The 25034-nt window shown below is 41.1% G+C and overlaps 1 protein-coding gene across 3 annotated transcripts; it reads right to left on the reverse strand.

Annotated features, from left to right (window-relative positions):
- Window positions 1–2522: 2522 nt before the first annotated feature.
- Window positions 2523–24613, reverse strand: mindy2 (MINDY lysine 48 deubiquitinase 2). Of its 3 annotated transcripts, XR_014622397.1 has the most exons (10): window positions 23602–24613; window positions 23246–23303; window positions 19836–19900; window positions 13027–13185; window positions 10732–10834; window positions 9461–9603; window positions 7477–7650; window positions 6311–6517; window positions 4600–5057; window positions 2523–3118 (listed from the first exon to the last, which is right to left on the reverse strand). XR_014622397.1 is itself a non-coding variant. In XM_084350294.1 (9 exons), exons 1-9 carry the CDS (start codon window positions 24511–24513, stop codon window positions 4869–4871), a joined length of 2007 nt encoding a protein of 668 aa, XP_084206420.1. In that variant the 5' UTR covers window positions 24514–24613; the 3' UTR covers window positions 2523–4868. The 3 variants fall into 3 exon arrangements, 2 of the variants coding, with proteins under 2 accessions (XP_084206420.1, XP_084206419.1); XM_084350294.1 differs by having other exon boundaries at window positions 2523–5054; XM_084350293.1 differs by having other exon boundaries at window positions 2523–5057.
- Window positions 24614–25034: the final 421 nt, after the last annotated feature.

Raw genomic sequence — 25034 nt, forward strand, 5'->3', positions numbered from 1 at the left:
TGGTATGGCAGCTCATAGCATTTTCTTTTTTTTTTGTCCGTTATCTATATCTTGATTTGACCTTTTATTTTTATTTAATTCTTGAACATTTCTGTACTAAAAATCTCTACTCAAGTACAAGTTCAGTTAAATTACTGAAATATTACTCAAATACAGGTAAAACTACTGGTTTTAAAAATACTATTCTTTTCAAACTCTACTCAGACTATTAGTTACTATTTAACCATTGATGTTTAATGATTTATCAAAAGCAGCATTCAATCAACAGGGTTTCTGTTTCTCTAAATCTTCAGTCTAAATTTCTCCCAGCTCCTGCTCTGTTCTGTGCAGTAGTCATGGTCACCTCTCCAAACCTGGGCCTCCTGCACAGTTTTTGTCCGTATGTCAGTTTTCATTGGTTCATTGGTTTGTGATCAGATGACCTTATTGGCTACAAAACTGCAGATGAAAGGATTCGATATTAATTCAAATTGTACTTAGATCTGAATTATGATTTCCAAAGTAACTGAATAGATTACATGGTGTAATGCATATTTAAGTACGAATAAAAGTACAGACTTAAGAAAATGACTCATAAAAGGTACAAGTACCCTAAAAAGTTGCTTAATTACAGAAATTTGAGTAGATGTAATTAGTTACTTCCACCCCTGAGTACAAGTACCTTAAAATGATGCTTTAGTACAGTGCTTGAGGAAATGTACTTACACTCCATCACTGGTCCTTGAATAATAGGAGAAGGAATCCCATGCAGTGGATTTGAAGTTGCACTAAATCAATTAAACTTTTATGCATTATATATATTTTTTTAGAAGATCCATGTAATCAAACATAATTTAATTACAAATGACAACAAGGACAACTATTGATCTTAGTCTTTTATTATCCTGGTACTTCTATTCAGGTTGAATGTCCCTCGTCTATAAGGCATTTTGTTATATATATATCACCACATACATTATGTGACTGTAATGTGAAAGGCTACATACATTATTTGGTCATTTATGTAAATAGATGAACATTGAAATCAACACAAATGAGTAACCTCCCGTATTCACAAACACCTTCCTTCCCTCTTGCTCGTATGTTTTATGTGAATTATAAATATAATGGGCCGTACAGTGGAGATGATATTCTCGGGGGAGTTAATAATTAAAAGGTTTTTTTTTTGTTACTCAGCCTAAATTTTCAGCCCACACCATACATGCACCACAAAGTAAAATCTGGGAGTTTGATATTGCATTAAAGAAAAATACCTCCCTTCAGCAGTCTGGATGTGTCTCACACAACAAGAATAAACGTTTCCCTCTGCTACATAGATGACGACACTCGAGCCTTATAAAGCAGCCTTTCCCTTGTTTTTGTTTGTAAAAGTTTGTTTGAAAAGTTGTGTAGTTGAATGATGGACTGGAAAAAGAACGACCTGAATTAGGGGTGCACCTACACCATTTTTTTGCTGACTGGGTCAAGTACCAGTGTTGTCTACATATTTTCTGCCGTACTTTGTAGAAAAACTGCCTCAAATGACACCCATCGTTCTGTTGTTGTAGTTCATGTCTTTGTCACCATCTATGAGTTGTGTGCTGGTACTCAGGCCTTGGTACGGGTAGCCTTTTGTCTGGTATAGGTGTACCACTAACCTGAATATATCAAATTGCAGCAAGTTCTATTGACGTGGTACTATTTTTTTTTTTTTTCCCAACAAATTTAAGCCAGAACATTTCGACAGCCCTTTCACACTTTTACAAATTCATATTATTCAGCTGGCTTAAGCTACCGCTACCACCTTGAGATAATTCTTTTGGCCAGTTTTTAAAAGGTACCCAAAGAACAATAGCACTCTTGCACAATTTTTATGTTTTGTATAAAATGAGGTATGTTTCTCTTCTGTTAGTGCATATCAATGTAACAGTGCAAAACCAATTACGACGACTATTTGTTCAACGACCACCTTGTCAAAACACAATTATTTTTTTTTTTTACAGCATTTACCCCACCGTCACTTTTACAAGGCATACAAGAAAAAGAAAAAAACACTTTGAGACACTGAACACACAATATCCTTCTCATCAATTCGTCTTTAGGAACGAGGGGTGGAACAAACACGTTACAACAGAAATATAAAATTCTGGGAGTAATAACGATGAGGGATGGCAAGCTAATGCACAGTAGTAAATCTGAAATAATAATAATAATAATAAAAATGTGTGGCATGTGTCACTCTGCGTTCTTTTCACTCATACAAAACAAAACCTTTCCCAGGTCATCTCACACTGCCCTAAGTGAAGTTTCATTTCTTAAACTTCCACTGGAATGTCTAATCAGCATGTTCACTTGACGGGCCGAGACATAAATGAGGTGAAACTAGCAAAAAAACAAAAGACAAAGACAAAAATAATAGCTCAATGTGACCATACCCCATACCCCCCTCCCCCCCCCCGCTGACCTTGCCTTCATCTTATGATTACATGTTATTTATTCAAGCTGCATGACAAATAAAAACTGCTGAGTCAATGAGAAGTGTAGATAATTAACAATGTTCCTTGTGTGCAAGGAACTTTTTTTTATTTTCCATCAGGTAGTCCAAGTTAACACAAGAAGAGCAGCTTGATTCATTGTTCTTTTTAGTGTGAAGTTCAACAATGAGGGTCTTAAATAAAAGAGTGTTGAGTCCTTCGAAGTGTCGAAATAGTTGTTGCGTGTACACAGATACTCAAAAGTCGTGACTGAGAAAGTGACTACAGGCCGAGGAACTGTGCCGATACATAGAAGACACTCGAGGATATGTCCCTTCAGAAAAGGCCTGAGAGTATTTCTGATGTGAAAAAAATGCATGGATTGTCTCTTTCTGCTAATACGCCCGTTTCCTTTTTGTCCTATAAATTAGGTTGAAATGTCGTAAGGCGTCATATATATATATACAAAACGTAGCCTCGATAGGGCTAAACACACACGGAGCTCAAACTCCAGCCATCGCACGAAGCCCATAAGAAAGGGTTCCCACACAGTAGGTAGCCCGCTGCCTCTATGTCATCGTCCTGTCCTGACGTTTGGTTTGTTCTCACTGAACAAAACTCACAAGCACTGCAAAAGACCTCCTCTGACAACAGTCTCCCTCAGTCTGTAACAGAAGGCTTGAGTCAAGGCATCCAATTGGAATGTATAGATAGAAAAGTTTCTCAGGAGGCAGTCCCATGGTACAATAATGGCACAAACCACTAGCTAAATCCATTATAAGAATGCATCAGGTAAATATGTACATCATGTGTTTGCTGCAGTGAAATGCACACAAGTTAAAAAGTGAGACCACAGAATTGTAGCATTCACAATGTAAATCCTGTTCCACCTAGGAGAGCTCAACTTGTGAACTTATTTTCCATGGATAACAGAAGAATTTCCACCTCTGGGGCTATTGTAACTTTCTCCAGCATGAAAGAAGACAGAAGATTTGAAGCTCCTGTTGTATATCTTGACCTCACAGATTTGGACTGTGTAAAAGGAAAACCTCGTGTTCACAAAAGATAATTGAACTTTCCTAGTTTAGAGGAATCTTACATGCAAATGACTAAATTCTGTGGCATTTCCTTTCAAAACCTGGCCGCAGTGGAGCTTCTACATCCAGAACCTAACAGAGGAGATCATGTTAGTGCCTGCATGCACGCTGCGCCTCTTCAGGAGTCGAGACTATTAGAAAGAAAAAGGGCCTTTCAGAACTATCATACACTCTAAACTGGGTGCCATCTAATCTGCCAAAAGCTAATCTTGTCTCACACAGAAACATCAGATTCAGACAAAACTATGTCTGCGATTAAATCTGCGACATGAATCCCTATTTGCCTGTCCCGACCGTGGTTTTTGTCTGAATCAAAACATAAAAGACGTTAAAATCCAGAATTTGTAGCTTAACTAAAAGATTTGGCCGTTTCCAAATTGAAACTTGTCACACCAGCGACGCTCAGTAAATGAGACATGTATACCACACGCCATTATACCACATAGCACACGTGTACTGTACACACCATACACATAAAAACACACACCTTCACATTCAGACAGAGCAGAATACAACACTGCCATACTCTGGTAAGGCAAATCTGAACAGGGCAAGCTGTGATGAGTGTTGTTAGGTAGCTACAGTATCTGGAAGCTATCTGGCATTAATTAACCCTTTAGGTTCATAGTGTCTCGGAGGGGACACAAATAGTGTTACATTGATTTCCAACAGGCAATATTATGAGAAAGTCCCTCTCAGCCTTCACAAAGGAATAAAACCTCTCGCAAAAGCTACACACATACATAAATAAAATGTGAATCTTGGCATCTAACTTAAAAAAAACTAAAAACAACAGCTGGGTCTGTTTATATACGTTTTGTAAATATTGATACGTACAAAATAAAGCTTATAAGCTGCAGTAACGAAAAACGGATGAAATGAATGGTTTCTTTTTTTGGAAAAGAACACGGTGAGAGGGTGACATTTTGTTTCTTCAGATTATGTCTTTTGATATAAAACATACCACCCCGAATAAACTTGACCCCACATCACAAATATAGTGCACTGTGCAACTTGTAACAAAGTTTGGCCGACTCTATGAAAGATACGGGGTAGTTGTCGTTGTAGTGTCCCTGCCTCTGATGTCCAGGTTCCACTGAGGAGAGAGGATAGCAGGCACCAGTGGTTTGGGAACAGCAAATCCTGCGTCAGTCTCGTCGCGCCTCTCCTCGAAGGTCTCCTTCCCTTGTTTTATCGTCAGGTTGGGGGCAGCGCGTTTGTGTGTCCAGTCCGAGGAGAAACTGATGCTGTCCCCTTTCTCACAGATAAGCAAATGCACAAAACACCCACACGCACACTCACACAGACACGCTCTATGTTACAAAATAACACATTTGTCTTTATCCTTCGACTCTTTCTTGGCTTTACGCTCCCCGCTGGAGGACTGTTTTCCCGGGCTGGGTGTGGCTCCGGCTGCTGCCGCCATCCCAGCGCCAGCCGCTGCTCCGCCTGCTCCTGCACCTCCTCTGTCCGCTTCGTCTCCCTCGGCAGGCTCCTGCTGCCGCTGCTGCACAAACAGGACCACAGAGCAGAAGAGTGTAGAGTTATAGATGTGTGTATATTTCAAGCAATATTACTTATCACTACGCACTGGATTGAAAATAGAGCAATTTTACAAACACTTTGAAAGATAAAGTAAGTGTGCATTGTCACATTGATTGTAATAATGTCTTTTATAGAAGTCATTCATTCAGTACAATGTATCTCACATATCTGCAACATGCAAGAACTGGGGAGTCAGTCACAGTTGGGGGTGCTGAGGGGTCAGTCTCTATAATGACGTAATTTCAAAAAGGTGCGCAATATTTCTTTTTTTTTTATTAATCTGAATGGCCAGAATAACTTAAATTTAATAGTTATTAACAACAATTTGAGAATGTTTTGCACTGCAGCAGGTGGCAAACTTGAACACTACTACAGCAAGGAGATGAAGAGGTAGAGAAAAATCCCCAGACTCCATTATTAAATCGCTCAATTTTGTGAGTTGTTGAGTTAGAAGACACTTTATAAACTTTGTCAAATGCTGTCTATGACAAATTCTCAATTATTTGGGCTTTCTTGTTAATTCGGCATATATAATACATTACGTTTTTTTTTTTCTTTGTGCGCAAAAGATAATGTCCATTTATTCCAGTGATGTACGTGTGTATTTGCACATAAAGCAGGCAAGTGAGATCAGATCAATAGTGGTCACTCGAGACGCCTAATGCCAGGTGTGAACTGCCGAGATATCCCTTTCTGATCGTATCACCAAAGACACATGTTCATGCCAGGGATAAACAGCCTCATAGTTTATAATGATGCAGCGCAGTTAGGATACAGAGGTTTAACAGAGGAGAGCGGTGGATATAAGGTAGATATTCCTGTTAGTTACCGTTGACAGAACACAGAATTGTAGAAAAAACGTCATGCTTCAGCTTCATGATCAAAGTACTATTTAATATCCTGTGGACACTTCTGTTCATATTCTCGTGCGCTCTGTTTCGAGCTGTCTCTGTCTGTCTCTGCTTCGAGTCTACATCACCATTATCAACTGACTGTTTTTTTTTAGGAGGTGCTGCAGCACCCTCAGAACCCCTAGTTCCCTCATCCACACTAAATTCCTCCTTTATAGCTCAAACTCTCTGATGCACACGTCCATCTGTTTTCAAACGGCAACATATTCCCTCTTTGCAACACTAAATGCCCCACTTTGTTCAAAGTCCTACATCTCCTCCCTCCTCCACCTGCTTCTATCTCCCTCAGCCCCTCCCTCCCCACCTGTGCCTGTGCTGCTGCTGCTGCTGCTGCAGCCGCCGCCGCTGCCTGCTCCTGCTCTTGCTCCTGGTAGTACTGCGAGGCTCGTCGGTCCTCCTCCTCCTGGAGCTTTTTTGCCAGCTCTAGGTCGCTGATGCCCTCGGGGAGCTGTTCCCACTGTAGGTCCTGGCTTTGCTGCTCCTGCTGCAGCGACAGCGCCATGAGATAGTCCTGACACACATGAACAAAGAGGGAGGAAAGGCTTGATAAGCAAAGCTTTAATTGTGATGCTTAAGTCTATATTATGCAATCACATAACAGCTGAACTTGGTCATTTCTCACAACCACAGCTCTTTACTTATTAACTGAGCCATTTGTGTCTGTCTAAATTAATTTACTTTTGTTGTAATGTTCTTTTTGTAGTAATTAGCTTTGGAGCAGTTGGCAAAATCTAATTCATGCTGGTGTTATCCATTGTATTACATTCAGTATCCTCTATTATGTTATGTGCTTTGTCACTGCAAAGACCCAATTCCACCCTCTGGGACCCTTACAAGTTTCCTCCAATCTAACGGAATTGATTATGAGTGCAGAAAATTGCCTGAATAGATTTTTCTCACCAGCCCTATCTGGTAGATAAAGAGGGGTTGGGCCTGAGTAAGCAAAGAGAATAAAAAGTAATAGCCCCCATGCTCTTGTCTGGTCTGTGTGTGTGGGAGCACGGCAGACAATTTGTCAGCGAGTGCCGTGTCTGGACCACTCCAGCCAACAAATGAGCAGACAGCTGTGAAACCAGTAAATATACCCGAGAGACATAAATCCAGTACAATGTGGAGACTGTGTGGTACAGCAAAGCATGGATGAGAACAGAGGGGCGGCTTTCCAGGCTGTTGTGTGTGTCTAAAAAGCTGGTATGAGGGGCTGGAACACATGTATTATTGAGGAACTGCTGCACAGTTGACTTTATTCTGGAGTTTCCACAGATTTGATGCCATGTTTTGTTTCTTTTTGTCTCTCCTTTATTTCCTCCAGTATTTCTCTAACTTCTATTAACTAACTTAAAAAAATGGTTTGCAGTGTGACGTTACTGGTCACTCCGTCCTGGGTTTTGTGGCGCACTGATGGTGTGAAAGGCACGTCATGATTAAGCACACGGTGGTTTTTGGAGTGGATAATTGCTGTGCTCAGACCTGGTCTATCTGATCCTGCTGGCCTCGGTACACAGTCTCTGGGTCAGACGGAGGCCGCAACCTGAACTCGGAATCGCAGAAGTTTCCGTCTCCGTCGACGTTGTGCAGACTCTCCCAGACGACCTTCTCCTCCGTCAGGAAACCTTGGTCTGTAACCAGGAGGTACAGCTGGCCCTATGAAAAAACCACATACACATTACATACACACATCTTATCTCGGTCATACTATATATACGCACATACATGGGTACACACCCACACAATCTGTATATAGTTGTTTTGAGTGTGATTGTATCCACATAAGTCTGCGGCTGAGTGATTACAAGAGAACTTAGGCTGTCATGATGCTTTGTCTGAGGGTTATAGGTGATGCACGCAGCTTTGCTTTCATTGGCAACTGTGGACTGGTATTCGAAATAAAAGTAAGCAGGCTCCACTTCCCCTCCTGTAGATAACAGGAAAGGTCTGCCCCGAGCTGCAGTGATACGGTGAGCCAGCTGTGGGCATGGGACTGCTAGAGGTGGGATGCAGATGTGTAATATTGTACATTTGTGATACTTAAATATGTACTTTTCATCAGTTTGAAGAACATGTTGCAGCAGGTCTGTGAAGTGAACTCTTTGGGAAAATAATGAGTAGTGGTGGATAGTAGATAGTAACGCCTGATAGCAAGTTTGTTTTCTTATCTGCTGCAAATGATAATTAAGAATGTTGAAACACAGTGGAAAATTACTCAAATGATTCATTAAAAATAAGTAAGTTATTGAAGTATTTCTTACTGCACAGCCCCCAGAGAGGCCTTTAATTGAAGCAAATTCATTATGTTAAGCTCACGGACAAACGTAGTTTTGCTAATAATCTGTATGAACATCTGCAATATAACAGAAAAAATTGCTGACATTTATGTGGTTGATGCTTGTGTAGAAATGCCCATTAAAGATCCCCTTCATACATATATTAAAGGTGCTTGTAATGTCGAGTTCGAATGAAGTGTGTTTTACGATGAGTTAATGAGGCATTCAGCTTGTCTGAGTTTGGAAGAAGAGAGACTTTAATTGAGAGGGTCCACGGTTGTATTTTTCTCTTTAGTAAGGAAAATAGGCGTGAAACTATGTCCTTTCTTGACATTTTGTGAGTTTATTTTGTTTACTTGTTGGACTAAGTAGCATTTACAGCTCTAGATGAAACTAGGGGGGCTATCAGGCTATCCATCGCCTCTTACGAATACAAAGTGGCATTAGACAGAACTGGCCGGGGATAGCTGGTTAGCATTCAAACTTCAGCAGACATCTCTGCAACACAATACATTGATGTCTTTGGCATATCGTCAACACTGATGTCTCTGCTTCACAGCTGATTTTTTGGGCGTTTTTAACTTAAATTCTGGCCATATCTTACAAATTGCTCCTTTAAGGTCTACCTTAAATTCTCTAATTTGTGTCTGAAATGGTTTATGCAGGGAAAAAAAGGCGCATTTATCACATTACAATCCTTAAAATTGCTCATATTCATCCAACCTAATTTTAATTCCAGAATATACAAACATTTTTCACTTCACAAGTTTCACTGCTGGACACAAGATGTCTCCTACTTCACTGTAAAGCTCCTTCTCAGTGTGTGCGCACTGGAGGATTCAAGTTTCCATGTTGCATTTGCGTATGTGATGTCACAAATCATGTTCGTATGAGTGTGAAAACAACCTTCTAGTTTCAAACTCTGCGCATTCATCGTTCTACACAGCGAAGCTCAAACATTTAACTGGAACATTTTTGACTGGAGGGTTTATTTAAAATATTCTGTACAAAACACAGTGGTTGTTCCTGTAAAAGCAAAGGGCTTCAGGGCACTTGTCACTGACAGGAGGGACAGTTCGAAACACATCTGACCTATTTAAGTTGCTGCAAATTCCACAGTGACCTCCATGGCACATAGCTTTCGATCTAACTGATGCAAATGAGGCAGATGAGGAAGTTACTGTGTTTACCTTGTACTTGATCATGGTGCTAAAGTGGTTATTCCTGAAAAAGACGCAGAGCTCTCCCTCCTGTACAGTGGATGTGAGCTCACATAAGCCGTGGTACGTCAGCTGTGTGGCTGTGCTGTTCAGGAACTGCTCTGCTACAATGCCTGGGATGAGAGAGGGGGAGGAAGAAACATGAGAATAAAGAAGGAGAGATTGAATCTGTGATTTATTAGCAATGGACCCATACTGAGTCTTACATGAATATGTTATTCCACCTTTATGTTTGCTTCTAGTTCCTGCTTTTTGCAGAATATACAGACAGAATTTCACTGACTTGAAATTGAGTGGTGATTCTTTTATTTTTGATTTACAAATATTTTTAACGTTAGACCGCAGACCACTGGATGAGTCATCTGCACTACAATCAAAGAAAAAATCCTTACTCATTCATGAACATAGGTCACTATTTGGAAAACATGTCGGAAACAGTGCTGTAATGTCTGTAGCAGCATTCTGACTGCGTGCTGCTGAGAGCGGTCACAGTTACTATAGTGAACTCAATATAGGCTGAGAGACAGATGGCGAGAGACATCTGTAAGACGGAACATTCAATTTGGAGCAAACACACACAGAATCAGAGCGACTCTCGAACAGATAGAGAGGCAGTCGCCTGCAGAATGAGCCACAACTTGTACAGACGGACGGAAAAGAAACTAACTATTCAATCCTTAACATTAAATATTTAAGAGCTCTTAAGCGTGACAACAAAACTCAGAGACAGATGTTTCATTTTCCCAGAATTATCAGTCTATTTTAAGTGGTTGCAAATAAATGTTCTCTTTTATGCGTAGGATAAGCATTACATTGCTTTTACTAATAATTTCTGTGCTACAAAAGCAGAAACACAATAGAAATGAGTGAATTTCCCGTGTCCGTCTCATCATCTACTGAGGCCTCGATGTGTTGACTTGGCAGCAGCCCAGCAGACGACTACTCAGGAAGCTCAGTGTTGAATGAGCAAATATTTTTAGTGGAGAAGTTACCGACAGCTGGTAAGAAAACTGTGTGCTGTGGAAGTAGGTCATTTGACGAGTAGCCGCATGTATGTCCTTGTTTTATTTCAACTTGGTCACTCCAGTAATGTTGCACTTGAGCAAATATATTACGTTAAAGTGAAAGAAAATGTCTCTTTCTCCACTTCCGAGCACACTTTGGGAAAGAAAAGAGATGAGGGGGAGACAGGAGGTGAGTTGAGCAGGTCAGAAAGTCTAGAGTGAAGAGAAAGGACTCACCTTCCCCTGCCAGCTCACTGTTGTCTGACTGTTTGCAGGATATTATCTTCTCCACCAGCTGGTTGTAGCTGCAATTGCCCACTGCCTTGACAATGTCATGCATCTGCAAACAAAGATAAAACACTGTGGGAAAGAACATTCACCAGGCTTTTCTGCTGTTTTTACTCAAAAACACAGCGGATTTATAAAAAATGTATACTAGAGAGGAAAATTCTGGTGACAAGGGGTTCATACTGAAGCTATTATCGCTGTGCAGACTTGATTCCTTTTTGGTACAGTCCAACTGAGGTCTGCTGTCTTTAATTATTACCTAGGACACTTTCATTTGAACACTTGATGACACAAGTGCACACAGATCACTCAGGAGGTGGTCCACTTCCAAGAAATCTCTGGAGGTGTTTGTTTGGAGTGGGAACACAAACCGGGCCAACTACAGACCTGTACAGGACTACATATCAAGTTAGTATGAATTCAAAAGCCAAACTACCCTATACTGCACATTTTGTAATTTATGCCACCTCAATCAAAACAATAACAAAATACAGTTTAATGACATTGCTAAGAAGCGTCGGACAATGGGAGTCTTTGCTAAACAACCACGATTGCCAATGAAAATCTATCTGATGTGACTCAGGCAGAAATGTTCATGGACAACATATTAAAGTTTTAGTTTTATTCAGTCACGCTCGCCAATTTACTTTCTCACTCTCTGACCTGTCATCCGAGCCACGTTCCTTTCCACAGTGTACATACACAGTGCTCTCTACGCCCTGTTTAGGGAACGTCAGTTAAGGCAACTTCCCTCAACAACATTCCACCATGCAAAACACGCTGCAATGTCACCGATGCAGACATCACTTCCTCTGTGCATCATGCCGTTAAGGTAAACACCTTCGTCACTGCTACAGGGGAAATTTTACACAACTAAAATAAAATATTGAATATATCTTTAAATAAAGACTGATACCATTAGAACACCTATGAATTTGATTTGATTAATTCGAATTGATTAATTTACAAGATGAAGCCTACAGTGTCATTCCTAAAGAAACTATTATTATGCGTGTGTTTAGAGATCATTCTGAGATATTATATGTTGATGATTTAAAGATTATTGTCTTGTAATAGTTATATTACGTCATCCTTGATAATTATGAATGGTACGGGAAATTAATGCCAGGTCTCCTGCACCCTGTTGTTGTCACAATTGTCAACCTTACAGTTCTAAGGTAAAAAGGAACAAAAATACAGGAGCAGTTAAGGTCAACAATAGCTTGCTTTCCTTCGAAATGTGAGTGAAATATTAAAACAAATAAGTAATAAAGCAATATAAATAATACATATAATAAGAGCATTGTCGTTTTTAGATAATTCAGGCACTTAAATATTCACATCAATAATGATAAAGTGAGTTACAGCTGAGCTCGATTGTTTGGCCGCAATGACTGATGGGTAATCTTGCTTATCAACTTCCAGCGAAGTGATGAACCGTCCTTCAATTCTTCCCTTCACAGTTCTCCTTTCCCTTTGACTGAGCATTTTCGGCTCCCTACTTAACATGGCTGAGTACCCTGTGCATTCCCCTTCGCAGGGACCTACTAGGTGATCTGAACGCAGCTCTGGTGTTTCCCCAGAAGTTATATTTACTAATGGGATTAAAGGGAAAATGACGACATTGACAGAATGAGATGCACTGCTTACTCAAATTAAAATTAATGATTTCTTTGGGAGTGAACATTGCTTGGATCATTCAGGGTAATGTTACTGCATTACAACATTATATATTTTGTGGAGTTGTGTTGGGCTCTAGATGTTTTTGTTGTTGATATAGAAACGTTACATATCATGTCTTTAACACATTTGTTGATTGTGTGATTGTTGATTGTAAGGAAGTGATCTTCTTTATTATCACCCAAAATCATTTGGCAACCATGGTAACATGTATGAGCAAATGTAGAGATTATTTTACAGGAACTACTGTATCCACCTCATTTGATACAAGACACCAGGATTTTAAACATGACTAATAATGCTCATAACCAACAAGGTGCAATAAGGTTCAGTAAAGCCGAGTCACCAGAATTTGATAGAAATAGTTATGTGTGACTGTATGTCATACAAGTGCATATGTTTTGTTTGTACAAGTTAGGGTTGATACAAAACTGTTGTAGAGTATTTCATCATTTGTAGTGAATTTGAAAGAGATGTCTCAAGGATGGACAGGAGGACAATACAACAAGTTGGTGTCCGTGTCGAAGAGAAACAGCAGCGATTGATGAGTGAGGTTCATCTCACCTGGGGGTCAACCAGCCAGCCGTGATAGAGAGGGATGTCCAGCAGATCAAACACGATGCATTCTGGGGTGTACTCGAAGACTCGCACCCCTGTGAACTTCACGTTCACGTCCAGACCTGTCTGCAGCTTGTGCAACACTGCCATGGCGTCACTCATGTTCTGGAAGACAAGCAGAACAACAACCTTTCAAAATCATTGTTCAGAACTGCGTGATAACAATGTTGAGGAGGGATTAAACAAATCTCAAAAAGACATGTTTGCTTGTGTAGTGTTAACATTATACGGAACCAAAAGCTGTGTCCGATGCAGCTGTTGTCATGTCTTTATTTGTTACCTTATTCCTGGTTGTCTGCACACAGTCAGCAAAGCTGGAGCTATCAGGGATTGATTTTTCTACCTTTACAAGAAACCATTAGCTGCCATTTATTCCTGTACAACATAAAAAAACTGCTCATGCCTTAATTTGGTTTTGTCAAATATTTCTTCCTTATAGTAACCACACTTTGCTTAAGTTGAGTATTTTTGTATTTACGGCACTTGTTATGTTTTGCTCTGCTCACTGTCAATCAGCCTTCAACCACAGGAAGTAATGGAAGTCTCTGCCAGGAAACCATTTGATGTTAGATTTCTGTGTAAGCTCTCAGGCTCATTATTGTGAGACATATTTCATGCCTCGGTGATATTACCAAGTGTTGCACAAATTACCAGGGACATTTGATAACATAATGCAATAGCCCTGCAATAAACACTACATTTGCTTGATTTTGCATTTATTTTTGATAGTGGACAGAAGAGACATGACAAGAAAATTACCAGGGCACGCTGCAACGAGATGGTCAGCCGCCTCTAGCCCACCAGGTCGCCCTTAAAATGTTCAAATTTTAGTACAGTCATGTCAGATTGATGATTCAATTCTGAAGCCATTATTAGCCACTATTGTATTATAGTCCGGCCGGTAGTGGATTTTTTTGGGCCAATTTGGATACTGACATCAAGGAGTAAAAAAATGTGGATATCTCTATATCGCCTAATATTCTTTTATTCACAGAATATGTAAATACAACACACATTTTTTGCAATGATCCCACAAATGTAGTTATCAAACACTTCAGACAACACCCATACGTATATAAGGGAGGAAGGATAGGGTTAGGGTTAGGATATATATTATGTCAATATTATATATAGAGAGGGACAGTTTAAAGGACACATGCTCATTTTCAGGTTCATAATTTAAATTTGGGTTACTACTAGAACAGGTTTACATGCTTAAGTGTTCAGATATATTAATATATGCACTGATATATTAAACGTCATTGGGAATTTAATAACTATAAAGTGACAAAATATCAACAAATTACTATCAATGTTAACTGTGTTTGTATTTGGACGATGGGAGATGAGTCACTGTAACACGGCATATGCACTGACATCACTTTTTCACATGACACCCCCCCCACACACACACACACTATGCACAGACTGAGCTGTGATACCAGGAGGAAAACATAAAAATCTTCAAAAAGTGCCCCTGTGCTATGTACCAGACAGTCAGTGGTCTGTGGAAATAGAAATGAAGACAGACATCAAGCTTCCTGGAGTACATACTGTATGTAGCTCCACACCAGGGAAGTAAACGTTCCACAAAACAAAGCCTGAAGGCATAAAGATGCCTGGGGCAGGTTCACTGTCTTGATACATTTACTGAGCAAAACCCCAAATCCCAGCAAACCCACAACAGAAAGTGCTGCTCTACCTTTAGTTCAGCAAAATCAACCTATAAAACACCCCTGGACCTATTTTAGAGCAGCAGCATGGTCAAGATGGTTGACAGCTTCCAATCATTTTATTTCAGTACATTTTAATGCTTTTAAATGTCTCATCTAGAGATCGGTGTGCTTGCTTTGTTGATGTTACACCTACTCTGAGGAAGTAATGCTTCACCTCGCTTCACCTATCTTTGGCCTTCAGGAGTCTGTCTGCCTGAGAACTTCTGCCTGAATTCTTAATAAATCTGTGAGGCCAAATCCATAACAGCTATTTGCCATCTCACCAGTGTTTTCTGTGTGCATGCACAGAGAGAGATGCTGACTTTTATGCTCCTGAGATGTATAGCATCACCACTTGCAGGGTGTTTACAAGTTTCATTAAAATAAGTTACCTCTAGGTTCCTGAGGGTTTTAATTGGATTCATCTTCTCTGGTATTCATGTGGCCCAAACAGAACTGAGAAAAATACAATTTTTTTTGCCCGTTGAGACTAATAAGAAAAGATCAGAACTTTGTTAAGTGAGGTAGTTAGATCCATACTGGTTGTAAAGTTGGTGGTTTGATCATCTGTCCACATGTGCGATGATGATGATGTGTGAGACTGATTTTATTGGTCAGATGTGAAAATAACAATAGAAACAGGATCAGGCATGATACGATATGAAGATTTCATGTCACAGTTATCCTGGCCCAAATTATTTCAATTCAAGATTTAATCAGGATAATCATCAAATAACGCAGAAAACTCAACATATTGGAATCAGTTTTCCTTACATTACATTACAAGTATTTCAATTGCAAGCATCTGAACAACAGAAGAGACTGAACTGTCTCCACTTTGAAGACCAGTAATCTTTACATTATTGAGAGACGATTTTATCAGCAGACCAACCTTTTTCTGCACAGTGTGAGCATTAGAGAAAACACTCTTGATACACATCACATCACATGTATGCCAAATACGTCACATTTATGCACCCGCACACCTGAGAACCTGACAGAGTTCTTGCGTTCAGCCTCAGAGCAACGTTCCCAGCTGGCTCTAAACCTCCGCTGCCATTTAACTCTGAGATCAAGATAAGTCTCGCAGCTGAGCCCTACAACTGTGAGTGTGTAGTCGGGAGTGGTCTCCATTTTCAGTTCTTTCACGACACATAAAATAACCTGAAAGAAAAGCCAATTCATTTACACATACAGGAACAATGAACCTAAGTCTACAAACAGATTTATTTGCAGTTTAACAAAAAAAAATGTATGTGACCATTTATCCACGTTCAACGGTAATGTGAGGAGCAGAACTGCTGCAAACGTCACATAATCAGTTGTTTTTGAAGGAATTTGTTCACAGTACGATGTGCGAACACTATATTTTTCAATTTACAGGAGAGATACTGTACGCTCCATGAACAGTGAGCTACTCCAGCGTTTGATGCTTGGCACAGTGAGCTGAGGTGAAAAGCCTTCAGCTGGCCCATCTGAGAGTGTGGATTAGGACGATTATGAGCAGCAGTGATGGCCGGATTAGCGGGGCTGTGTAATGGACCACATCTCTTCATTTTAGGGCAGAGGGCTGCAACAGCAGATGAGCACTTGGAGATCAGATGATTAGCACTGCATCGTGCACGTTCATCTGCGCTTGAGTTGGATTTCTATGGTATAATATTAACTTTTCAGTATTTTTACTTTCACTCTTCAGCTTTACGTGACATTCACCATAAATGTGTAGTGGTTGTAATTAACTGGTAGTTGACAGATTATGGGTCCAAGTTGATAACGCATATGTAGCAGTTAAATTATGCAGCCAAGAAATCAAACTATAATCAAGCCTCACTACAAAATTAGGTAGAATTATGATAAAATGTTACAGAATGAGCTGCTTCCTCTATGTTGCATTTTGACCAAAACTTTTCTGCCAAGCAACACAATCAAGCAACAGTTTTGGGTTGAGAAATAAATCCCAAGGTTGATACTGGGGTCAAAATTGGTGTCCTTGCTAAATAAAAATCATTTTAGGGAATTCAACTGTCAAGTGTGAGAATTTTGATGCAAAATGAATTAGTCTGTCTGCATTCATATCTATAAAAATCTATAAAAACACACACAGTAGATCTATGAGCCTAAAAAAACCCCAACATATCAATCACTGAAGGACAAAAGTAAACCATTACATAATGCCATGACCTAGCAGAGGGAGCTGTAAATAACAGTTTACTGTGATGAGACTGTGATGAGACTGTGATGTCCCACAATGTGGGTCAGACTTTTATGAATCCTGGCACACATCAGCAGCTGCCACTGCTCCACATTTTTGTTGGATTAATCATCAAGCTAATCTAGTGTTTATAATGTTTATAATGTCAGCGCTCATTTACATACATACGGAGGACAGAACACCTCTCAATATAATCCAATCCGACAGAACAACGCCTTTAACTGTGTTGACTGTAGAGGTGAATTAACCCCCTTCTGACAAATTCAACATAAACTGATTATAAACTTCATAAAGATACAAATCATTTGCATCAGAGCTATTGCAATGGATTCCATTAAACTGCACACATGTACGTAACTAATGATAATCCAGTGTCCAGCTTCATCCCTGATCTTAAAATTAGCTGGATCCTGCTTGTATAAAACGAGCGTCCAACACGGCAACCTGCACGACTGGCAGCAAAGTCTCTACAATCTCTTGAGTTATGAGGTTTTATGATTCTTACTTAATAAAAACAAGCCATTTCCTGTCTCTGACAGCACAGTCTGTGCAATTTCTTATCATGGTTTCGTCTCATTTAATGTCTTTGCTTACTCACATTGAGATTTATGTTAAGAAGGCCTTTAACTTGATATCCAGGGCATCTACTAGTGTCGCGAAATCGACCACATTTTACTCGGCCTTGTCTCGGTCTCAGACAAGGAGGACTCTGAAATGTATTTTAAGACAAAGACTTAAAATAACCACAACTTCAGGAATATTACTGTATAAAATAATTGTTTGATACATACTGTACTTAATGACTGTTTATATTAGAAGACAAGAGTCACTAAACCTCATGTTTATACAAAAAATGTATGAGTGCGAGGTACATGGATAAGGAGTGCTTAATTAAAATGGTAAGGTTGATTTCATGTCCTTGGTGTTTGTATTTGTTTGCTCATAGAAAAAAAAGTAAAAAAAAGTAAAATTCCCACACAAACATTAATTAATGTCTTTTGATTTTTTCTCATGTGTACACTTAAGTATTCATACACACATTTGGCAATAAAAGAGGTGAATGAAGAGGGATTTTCATTCGTCTTGTGTGTGTGTGTGATTTTATGCAAATGTGGATCTTTCAGATCAATAAGTGCCTATAGTTAGCATGTTCCAAATTGTATTGTAGGTGTGTCATGGAGTGTGGTACACGCTGGTCTTGGTCTAACCTGCTCTCGGTTTAGGTAGTCTTGACCGAACAGATACTCATGTATGATAAATCATTTAGTCCAGGGTTAAGATGCTTTTATCTGCTTTACTCCGAACAAAAGTTTGGTTTAAGAGACATTTGTGAACAACACCCACCGCTGTGAGTAAGTTCAAACAAAAGAGGTTTCTAAAAACATGATAACACATTTCCTCCAGTGGTTCAACAGTCATGGTGGATGAATTGCTTTGTTAGAGTGCTGCTGTTGAGCTGGGTCCACAGAGACAAATGCAGAGCAAAACTACACTCTCACTTCCACAGCTCCTCCGAGTAAATATTTAACAATAGCTAAAGAGCAGCGGTGCTACTGCTATTTTAATCCTCATACACTCCTGTGACAGATGATGTTTTTTAAGCCGAATTTAAAAATAGAACTGCTTCTGTTGTGAACTCCTACTGAACAAAGTCGGCTTCAGCTGTATCTTGTAACACTCCAATAGGCAATGAAAACACATCTCCTAAAGATATATAAAAAAAGAGGATACCTTGACGTGTTTGACTTGCACATAAACACATCTCAGATATCTCTTAGATCCCAGAGCCCTGCCCACTGTAGCCCCCACATACTGTGTCAACGCACGCAGCGCACGGACATGAGGACACCCACATGCAGAAGAGCTCCCAGGCCGGCGTCTAGGATTAGACTGCCATAATAACTATGCAACACAAACTCTAACCACTCCCTTCCTTTAACGGTGCATGTTGAGGACACCACTGATTTATTTAAGAGGTTGTATTTCAGCTCAACTTAAATTTAGAAAGGCTGTTGCAGCGAGCTTCTACGAGGAGACTTTTTTTTTTTTTTTTTGACTCTCTGAATGAGGGACAAGTGTGGCTTCAAATCATTCACAGATGTGCTGGTGCTCTGCCACGCAAAAGGAGGAGAGGGAGGGAGGGCCTCTCCCACTCCGTAGGCAGGCAGCGGAGATGGGAGGAAGCAGTGGAGCCGGAGCTGGAGCTCCATCTCCAAGTGCCTCTCATGGTAAGACACACACACACGCCTCAGTAATAGCCGGGAGCTGAACCCAGCCATGCGTCTCTAAGCATTCACAGCCATGTGAAACAACATAATCTGACACTCCTGACCCCTGTTGTTCCCTGGGCCTCGCAAGACACGTCTTATGTAACCTATAGAGCAGTGGAAAAAAAGCTAAGCTGCAGTTTTGTGTGGTTTGCCATCAACTCGATGCCTTTTTTCCATATTACGGCACATCCGCTGACCTTATCTGCTGGCTCAATGCAAATGTGCTAACCTGCTTTGGTGTGAGCGTGCAGCCATACTGACTGAGCAGAGCAGCATGCATCCTGCTTTTTGTACTGTGGTGAAAGTACATCAATAATGGCGGTGCAAACAGCTGAGATATTTTGAGTGTGTGTCAGAGACATAAGTGAGAGTTCACGTTAAACTTGCACAATTGTGTTTCCACACAAGGAGGGTGGAAAGAGAGAGTGTGTGTCTTCATCCCTAAAGCCCCGAGCTCCTCGACAACCATGAACGCAGTCAGCAGCTTACTAAGACACACACATAAGCAAAAACACACGCCTGTTTAATAGTGCTCCGCAGTGATTAGGCAGGCCTTACCTGCTCGTAGTTTAGCCGCTGAGCCTCCGATATCTCTTTAGGCTTGGTTTCCAGAATGTAGTCTCCTGCAGAGTGACACAAGGAGAGAGACGTTGGCAGAGCAAAACAATCAAAACCTTGATTTGCACTGATATTCACGATGGCTTCATGGCTTAAGCATTTGTATTGAAGGTGTTTTGAGATGTTTCAAGAAGCCACTGGGGGGTGTAGCACTAGTGACGGGACACAATATCGATACAGCAGTATATTGTATCGCTTCCTCTTGCGATACACTGGGGCCAAATATCATGACTCCTTGTGGTGTAAAGTTAATTTACACAGGTTGAATAGAATTTTGTGAGCCATATACCCCACAAAGTCCACTAACAAACGCTAACGTCTGGCTTTCGATTTCAAATGTATAATCGGCACTCTACAGTAGTAATGGGTATTTATCGGCTCCGGCTTCAGTCGGCTGTGATGGAAACACAACACCCGGGGGAACGCACTACTATTCGCCCCTCTTGAGGCGTAATGCTTTGATGTGTGTTGAAGTTGAGGACGCTGGATTGTTAAAACTTTCCAGCTGTCTCGGTTCAAGCGGGCTTGAACATCGTTCAGTCAGCGCTCAGTTTGAAAGAGAAGTAAAAGATACCGTATTAGAAAAGGAAACGTTGTTCGTGGCTGTCGGGCTGGTAGCCGCCATGTCGGCACCGCGCATGTGCGACTCTCAACAGAGATCAGAAAGAAGCGGGATGTCTATTGAAACTATGCGTCAAATTCAGAATACTATCGATTAAGACTTTAAAACAAGTTGAACATCTTCTGGTTGTAGTCTGATGAGGTATATGACCTGCTGCTTTCTACTGTTCCCTGTTGACAGACAAGGAAAAAAACTAACTCATCTCCTGGCAATGTGAAAAAGTCAAACGGCTTAAAAGAAACACATGTAGATGCAAACTCTGAAAAAAGTGTAAAAGTGGTAATAGTGGTATCCTTCCTACAAACAACTCCAGAACCGTTCTGCTTTCTGGCACTTTGGCGTTTTGCCAGTATGTGGCTATTTTACATTAGAGTGATGGCACACATGGACAAGTTGCAGTCCCTAAGGCACTAAGCCAAGACTATATTCACTGTATTCAACACCCTGTGTTGTCAGGGGCGTATTGTATTCTTCAGTTAGACAGATATTGTGATGTATCGTTAGATGATCGTCTCGCAATGTATTGATTATCACAGAATCGCTGTATCATGATACCATCCTCATCTTGGGCAAATATCACTAATCTTATCATATGGTGAGTCACTCTGTGATTCTCACCCCTATTTATCACGGGCCAGCAGTTTCTACAAAAAAAAAAAAAAAAGGCTGTGCCCATCGTGTAGGATCATTAGTCGAGTCCTTGTCCACTGCAGTGTCACTTGAGAGCTCCTTCAACTCGGCTCTGGAGCAGCCTGGCAGCTGTCTGGCTCCAGCTCTGCTCAGCCTGATGAACACTGTAAACTTTTTAACAAAACAAATCTACACTTGACGCCACATCAGAGGTGGGTGGTTATTTTTCAAGTGAAGTCATACTCACAGCTGACCATGACATCTCAAGTGTGTTTGTTTTTGTTGTAGCGTGTTCTCCTTCCTCAATAGCACACCACCTTAACATTTTCTTTACTTCCGTGTCTTTTTAGAAAAATTTAAAGCATTTCACAGATTGAATAGCCACTGACGTTATGCAAATGCGTTCTTGTTATTGCTGCTAAAAGTTTCATTGCAGTCTACTGCTTGCTTTTCAAACTCTTGTGTAAGTATTTTTTAAAAGTGCTTCACAGAGAATCATTAATTTATTAGGAGCTGGCGAGAGTATCGTGCTGCACTGTCAACACATACTTTCCCTGAGAATTACTCAGAAGAATGCCGTCGACCTCCTGTCATCAACAGCTATGTTAAGTAAAAACAGCAACACACGGAGAGGAAAAAGAACTGAATGAATGGAGTACATCCAGGGGAGAAAAAAAGCCTTTTTAAGTCTTTTTCTTGTGTTTGGCGCTTTATAATTGTGATGACTGACTGCGAAAGGCATGATGAGTTCTTCATGTGCATGCTGTGAGTAATAACTGCTCAACTAGCGACATGTTTGACCCTCTTAAAGAGCAGACACGCTTATGCTTTATGAACAAAACTCTTAACTGATGCACCGGTCAGGCTCGCGGACTCTTTGTAGCTGAGTTTTACGACGTGTTCGGACTAAGACTGTGAAGCTGTTCTGCTCCTCTGACTTGATTTCTATGCTGTCACCTTAGATGAAGATTTGAGCGTGAGTCAAGATTATTTTCCAGCAGCGAGCCAGCCAGCCGAGTGGTTTTACTACCGTGTGTCCACAACAGGGAAACCCCCTCGCTGCCTCTGTACTCCAGTGAACTGAGGACACACTCAACTCCAGTCTCCAGTCCCCCCCCCCCCCTCCTCTTAATATCTGGATCCATCTGCCTCTATGCGTGTGGATCACTGGCATGCTACTGCTGAGTTGCTGATTGACGACCACCACCACACTTTAAACACCACATCTGAACTTCATCACCCTTTGCCGTTTGTGTCTTATGTTATGACAAAACAGTGCAGAGTTTAGAAGTAACCCGGCAGCCCCTGAACATTACACAACATTAACATTATTGTTCTGACATCTCAAAAAACACACAAATGGGCACTTTTGTAGAAAAACTACTTTATTCTTAACTGCGATTTATAGAGATGCGAGCAATGTTTGAGTCGTGGTGGCTCAACAATCACAGCGCAGGGAATATCTCCCGTAAAAGCGTTGACATATAGTGCCGTGATGTTGGTTAACTTGCGCAAGCGGACACTGAAGAAGAAACCAGGGAGGACTGGCTCTACCTCTAAAGACCCCCTGCTGTAATCAGACGCTCTACTTTGATATTGTCGAGCAATTTTAGTTATGAAGGGCAGGAGACAGCCAGAGAGAAGAGATAGCTCCGGTTTCCTTTGCAACAGCAGAAGATTGGATGATGGGGGATTCCCCTGTTCTGCTCTCTTCCTCTGTTGACTCTGGAATATATATAAATATCTGACCTTAAGAATGTAACTGCTCATTTGAGAGGACGTGAAACACAAGAATGTTTACTCGGCTGTTGAAACGCAGCGCCGGTGGCTTTACAGCACGGTGTGTTTACAAGTGTGGACTCATGGGAAATTCAAGTCACTGTGACTCTGTGAGCAGTCCAGCAGATTATTATAAATGTAGTACACTATAATAGATCTGTTATTGTCTGCGTGTTACAAAACATCCAGGTGAACAAGGCCGAGCAGAGGAGGGATGAGTTCAGTGAGGTGACATGGCTTAATATGATAATTATCACTTGCTCCCCCCCTTTGATCAAAGTGCTCATGTGTAAAAGGTTTAATTGCTGCAAACACTCACCAAGATACTCCATTAGTTGCTCAGCAGTTATGATTTCCATCATGGGCGGCATCTTAACCTGCAACAGAGACACATCACACCAGTTGTCCATCATGTGCAGACATGTTGAAATAAACTGAAAATAAAATGCACAAATGAACACAAATTAATGTTATGACAGGAAATGAGAGGTACTGAATGATTGATCCGGAGTCGAAAGTGTATGTTAACCATTAGGGAAACCTAAATGAAGTCTTACAACATTGTACTAACATAACATAATGGAGCTGATGGATCTCAGCTCTATAAAAATCTGCCTATTTATATGAGCTCAGAATCAAATTCCCATTGATCCACGCTCGCCTCGGAGGCTTTACCTTCCATGCGAGCAGGAGGACATTCATAATTGCCAGTAATGGACAGGGGCCGTTCTCGTTCTGGGTGATGATCGGCGTGTTCTCCTCCCTCCACTTGATCCACTTAATGTGGTATATGGACTGGCCGGCGGCCCGGTCCTTAGCGCACGAATTCTTTGTCCCATCAGCCCCGTACTCGCTCTGCAGGGCCAGGGCCAGTCCTGTGTCCTCCAGCCCCTCGCTGTTCAGGTCGGAGCTGGGGCAGGAGTTGAGGTTGGAGAAGGACTCGAGTGAATCTATGCTTCGGGACTCTCCACCGAGGCTGGGATCGGGGTCACTCCCACTCGGTAATCCCTCCGATAAGGTGTGATCAGCGGACTGCACCGACTTGACGTTTGCTGTGATTGCATTGTCCGGACACAGACGAGTAGGTTTGGCAAGTTTTGTCGGTTCACTTTCTGCACAAGCCAAAACCTCAGCCGACACATCTGTGCGCTCCTTACCGGGAGGTGAGGACGGGCCGTCGGTTTCGTTGTTTACTAACTTTGAGGCACCACCCTCGCTATCTTCTGCAGCCAGCACCGAGTCATGCCCCATCCCGTTACTGATCTGATCCCCGGACCCCGGCCACGATCCGCTCGCCGCCGAGTCCTTCTTCTTGTCCTCCTGCACGGGGAGGACTTCGATCACTTCTGGCACGTCGGACTTTTCAGCACTGGAAATGACATTAACGGCGGTGGGAGCACTAACATTTGTGGTGCTGTTATTACAACTAACGTTAACCAAAGTACTGAGAGGAGCCTCACTATTCTTGCATTTCTCGGCTGCTCCTTTCACTCCGCCGACAGCCGTAACGTCAGCCATCTCTCCCGCGATCGTGGCACACAAAGAGCTCCCGTCAGTGTCTCGATGCAGCGTTGCATTTTTCTCCATTTCGATTTACAGACTGTCGACAGATTTTAGCTAAATTGCAGCAGCAGCTTCGGTCCCAAAGACGCCATGACAACTCTGCGAGTGACGTCATCAGAGTGAATTGCTTTCAGGCCGAGCAAGGGGGCGGCAAAAAGCAACGGCCAGCCGGTGATGCGTTTGAGTCGGCTCGTATTCTATACATTCTTAAATTTAACTCAGAGAAAACACTGTGTGAAACATCAGAGCTATTCACTTAGAATAATTATGATTCTTCAAACATTATTAATTGACCGAGATGGCTAGGTTCATAATAAATATAAGAATACAAATAAGAATACAATAAAATAAAAAGGATAATATTAATCATAATAATAATACTTATAACCATAATCATTATAATAACAATCATAATAAACTTTATTTATATAACAGCTTTACAGAATAAATACTCAACAGTCCAGCCAAACACAGGGAAGCCTAGTCTAGGGTGAGTTAAAACAAGAAGGCAGAACAGAAAATGTAAAAACACCAAGAGTCATTGC

Source organism: Pagrus pagrus, assembly GCF_965226575.1.
Source record: "Pagrus pagrus genome assembly, chromosome: 1".
In the NCBI taxonomy this organism is placed as follows: Eukaryota; Metazoa; Chordata; class Actinopteri; order Spariformes; family Sparidae; genus Pagrus; species Pagrus pagrus.

Bases quoted from the DNA above. Each gene is read 5' to 3' on its own strand.
- mindy2 (XM_084350293.1), bottom strand. From the start codon at position 24,513: ATGGAGAAAAATGCAACGCTGCATCGAGACACTGACGGGAGCTCTTTG. The intron at 23,304-23,601 runs GTAAAGCCTCCG...TCTCTGTTGCAG, and splicing joins TCCTCCTGCTCGCATGGAAG to GTTAAGATGCCGCCCATGAT. The intron at 7,651-9,460 runs GTAAACACAGTA...GTTTTTTCATAG, and splicing joins GCACCATGATCAAGTACAAG to GGCCAGCTGTACCTCCTGGT.